The sequence below is a fragment of the Cicer arietinum genome, chromosome 4 (genome assembly GCF_000331145.2).
Source record: "Cicer arietinum cultivar CDC Frontier isolate Library 1 chromosome 4, Cicar.CDCFrontier_v2.0, whole genome shotgun sequence".
Lineage (NCBI taxonomy): Eukaryota > Viridiplantae > Streptophyta > Magnoliopsida > Fabales > Fabaceae > Cicer > Cicer arietinum.
Genome location: NC_021163.2, coordinates 54467885 through 54471888, shown reverse-complemented (window position 1 = coordinate 54471888; position 4004 = coordinate 54467885). Strand labels below are relative to the sequence as shown.

Here is a 4004-nt window from a genome sequence, read left to right as displayed (position 1 = left end):
GTCTCCTTTCTCGAGCCGCCTTTCGATGTGCCTTTGCTGTTTTTTCAATTTCTGGATCAAAGATAAGTTCTGCTGAGGACTGGCCTCGCATACAAGGTTAGACAGATTGTGAGTAATGAAGAGTTTAAAATAAATGATTAAGTAAAAACAGGCAGTTTTAAAGCAATTTTTTTTTTTGAAATAAAATAAAGGAAGAAATTTTATTGCAGAGCAAAAAATTTCAATTCAGTAAATAAACTAAATTCAATAGTGAATTGGCAATCCCCGGCAACGGCGCCAAAAACTTGATAGCGTTTCAGCAAGTGTACTGAATCGTTGCAAGTAATAATAAAACGGTAGTACCGAGTGTCGAACTCAAGGATTGCGTTTTACTATTGAATTATATTTGATTACTAGAATTGAACAAAAAGGTTCCCAAGTTGATTGAAATAATGTTTGAAATTAACAACAATAATAAAATTGATCTTTTATAATGAGAAAAATGTCAGGGATGAGTTTCACTTCGAATCCAACCTTGGTGTCTAATTTGATCCTAGTTACTGAATTCCTTTATTGAATTATTACCGAATTCTCTTTATTATTCTTGCCCTAATGTCTTAGTGACAGAACCTTTAATTCCAAAGTAACCCTTAATTCCTTAGTGGATTTAAGATTAGAATTAAGCATTACCGTATAGAAATTCTCTTGTAAATTATTGCTTTGGAACTAATTTAATTGGTTTCATGACCTGCATCTATCCCTAGACTACAAAGTCATGAATTTCTCATCTCAAGCATTCGTAAAGTCCACTTCCGTTTCAAAATACAAATCGTAGAACATTTTAATGTTGATCAAGCAATAAAAAGCATTAAGCACAGAGATGAGAAAAACAATTCAATAAACTCATTCATATAACTAGAAATCAAATCAGAAAAATAAGGGTTTCATCTGGTTACACTCATCCCTAACAAATAGGGTTTAGTTACTCATGACAGAGATATAAAAGATAAGGATTAAAGAAGAATTACAAGAATGATTCATGGATGATTCTTGATAAAACTGTTTCAATGGCGTTAGAAACGACCGTCTTTGAGTTTCTATGCTAGGGCACAAGTCTCCCAAGTTCCCAAGAGTAAAAAAGATACATAAACAGTAAAAATTTGCATTTTTATGATTGCTGATGCGCGTCACGCGCCCTAGGCGCGCAGGGCGCGCTCCAGGCCCGCGTTGACAGAACTGAAACACGAGAAATGCGCTCCAGGCGTGCAGGGCGCGCTCCAGGCGCACAACATATGTTGTCTGATGTATTTTGCATTTTTCTCATCTTTTGCGTCTGAATTTGGTCCTGGTGTCTTCATGAAAGTTGTAGATATGGATCTTATCTTTCATTAGCACTTGGAGTGACACTAATTGGACATCTAGAACTCCATATATGGCTGAAATACTCCACATATATCATGTTGATTTTTCACCAAAATTCAGCACTGCACTAAAACAAAAACGCAATGTAATATTACGACAAATTCCTACTTAATCAACGAAATAAAAACAAAAAACATTTTATTAACTCAAAGAACAAAAATTAACAAAATGTATCAAATAAATGCTTAATTTAACTGATGATTGAGGATAAATAAGACTAAAATAGTGGGAAAATATGCATATGATGAAGAGTCATCACATATGCTTCTAGGCAATTGAAGATTCATGAGAGGAACTACCCTACCCATGACCTAGAACTAGCAGCAGTTGTCTTTGTACTTAAGATGTGGAGACATTACTTATATGGATCTAGATTTGAGATTTTCAATGACCATAAGAGCCTTAAATATCTTTTTGATCAGAAGGAGTTGAACATGAGACAACGTAGGTGGATGGAATTTCTTAAAGATTTTGATTTTGAGCTTAACTATCATCCTGGAAAGGCCAATGTAGTGGCTGATGCCTTGAGTAGGAAGACTCTGAGTGTGTCCGCCTTAATGGTTAAGCATAGTGAGTTGTTGGAACAGTTTAGAGACCTTAGTTTAGTTTGTGAAGTGACACCAAAAAGTATTAAATTGGGAATGTTGAAGGTAACTAGTGGACTATTGGAAGAGATTGAAAAGAACTAGAAATTGGATTTATACCTTTTAGATAAGTTACAGTCGATTGACCAAGGGAGAGAACCTGACTTTAAAATAGGTGTGGATGGGATTTTGAGATTTAAGGAGAGAATTTGTGTTCCCGATGTAGAGAAGTTAAGAAAGATGATCTTAGAGGAAGGACATATGAGTTGTCTAAGTATTCACCCTGGAGCCACAAAGATGTATAAGGACCTCAAGAAGATATTTTGGTGGCCTAAAATGAAAAAAGACGTTGCTGAGTTTGTGTATGCTTGTTTGGTCTGTCAAAAATCTAAGGTAGAACACCAAAAACCTTCAGGTTTGATGCAACCTTTGAGTATTCCTGAATGGAAGTGGGATAGAATCTCTATGGACTTTTTTGTGGGCTTACCTCAAACTCCAAAAAGGTACGATAGTATTTGGGTTATTGTGGATAGATTGACTAAATCTGCTCATTTTATTCCAATAAAAATAACTTATTCCATGGAAAGGTTAGCTGAAATATACATAAAGGAAATTGTGAAGTTGCATGGAATCCCATCCAGTATAGTCTCGGACAGAGACCCTAGGTTTACCTCTAAGTTTTGGCAAGGCTTGCAAAGCGCTTTAGGTACGAACCTTAGGATGAGTTCAGCCTATCACCCACAAACAGATGGTCAGACTGAGCGAACCAATCAATCCCTAGAAGACTTGTTGAGAGCTTGTGTGTTGGAACAAAATGGAAGTTGGGATAGCTTTTTGCCACTTATAGAGTTTACCTATAACAATAGTTTCCACTCTAGCATTGGAATGGCCCCTTTTGAGGCGTTGTATGGGAGAAGATGTAGGACCCCTCTGTGTTGGTTTGAGACGGGTGATAACCTTGTGTTAGGACCTGAGATTGTTCAACAAACTACTGATAAAGTAAAAATGATTCAGGAAAAGATGAGAGCATCTCAAAGTAGGCAAAAGAGTTACCATGATAGAAGAAAGAAAAACCTCGAATTTCAAGAAGGTGATCATGTATTTCTGAGAGTTACTCCAACAACTGGGGTTGGTCGGGCATTAAAAATGCGAAAGCTTACTCCTCGATTTATAGAACCTTACCAAATTCTTAAACGTGTCGGTAATGTAGCATATCAGGTCGCGTTGCCTCTGTCTCTTTCTAATCTTCATAGTGTCTTTCACGTGTCTCAACTTCGCAAGTACATTTTCGATCCTTCACACGTGATTGAGTCAGACAAATTCCAAATAAAAGAGAACCTAACTTTTGAGACCTTACCGCTGCGGATTGAGGACCGGAAAGACAAGGAATTAAGGGGTAAGACGATTTCATTGATTAAGGTTGTCTGGGGAGGTGCTACTGGTGAAAGTGCTACGTGGGAGGTCGAAAGCCAGATGCACGATTCTTATCCAGAACTATTTCCGTCAGGTAAATTTCGAGGACGAAATTTTCTTCAACAGAGGGAGAAATGTAACACCCCAATTTCTCATTACCTTATTTTAAATAGTATAATGATACAATACTATTTTTTTTTATGAGTGTTAATATGTGTTCTAATTTCTTAGGTGTGTCTATGTGTTTGCTTTAGTAATTGAGTTAAATTATTAATATTAACTTACAAAAAAATAAATAAAGTAAAATAAAATAAATATGTATATAGATATAAATAAAATAAAACCAAGAGTTAGCTCTAATAGAATGGAATAATAATAATAATATTATTATCATAATAATAACTTAGGTCATTATGTAGTATATATATATATATACTACATAATGACCTAAGTTATTATTATGATAATAATATTATTATCATAATAATAACTTAGGTCATTATGTAGTATATATATATATATACTACATAATGACCTAAGTTATTATTATGATAATAATATTATTATCATAATAATAACTTAGGTCATTATGTAGTATATATATAT

The 4004-nt window shown here is 34.7% G+C and overlaps 1 protein-coding gene across 1 annotated transcript; it reads left to right on the top strand.

The window, feature by feature from the left end:
- Positions 1–2838: 2838 nt before the first annotated feature.
- LOC140920113 (uncharacterized) lies at positions 2839–3652 on the top strand. Its single transcript, XM_073367436.1, has 2 exons — positions 2839–3492; positions 3630–3652. The coding sequence occupies exons 1-2, from the start codon at positions 2871–2873 to the stop codon at positions 3650–3652; spliced, it is 645 nt and encodes a 214-aa protein (XP_073223537.1). The 5' UTR covers positions 2839–2870.
- The last annotated feature ends 352 nt before the right edge of the window (positions 3653–4004 follow it).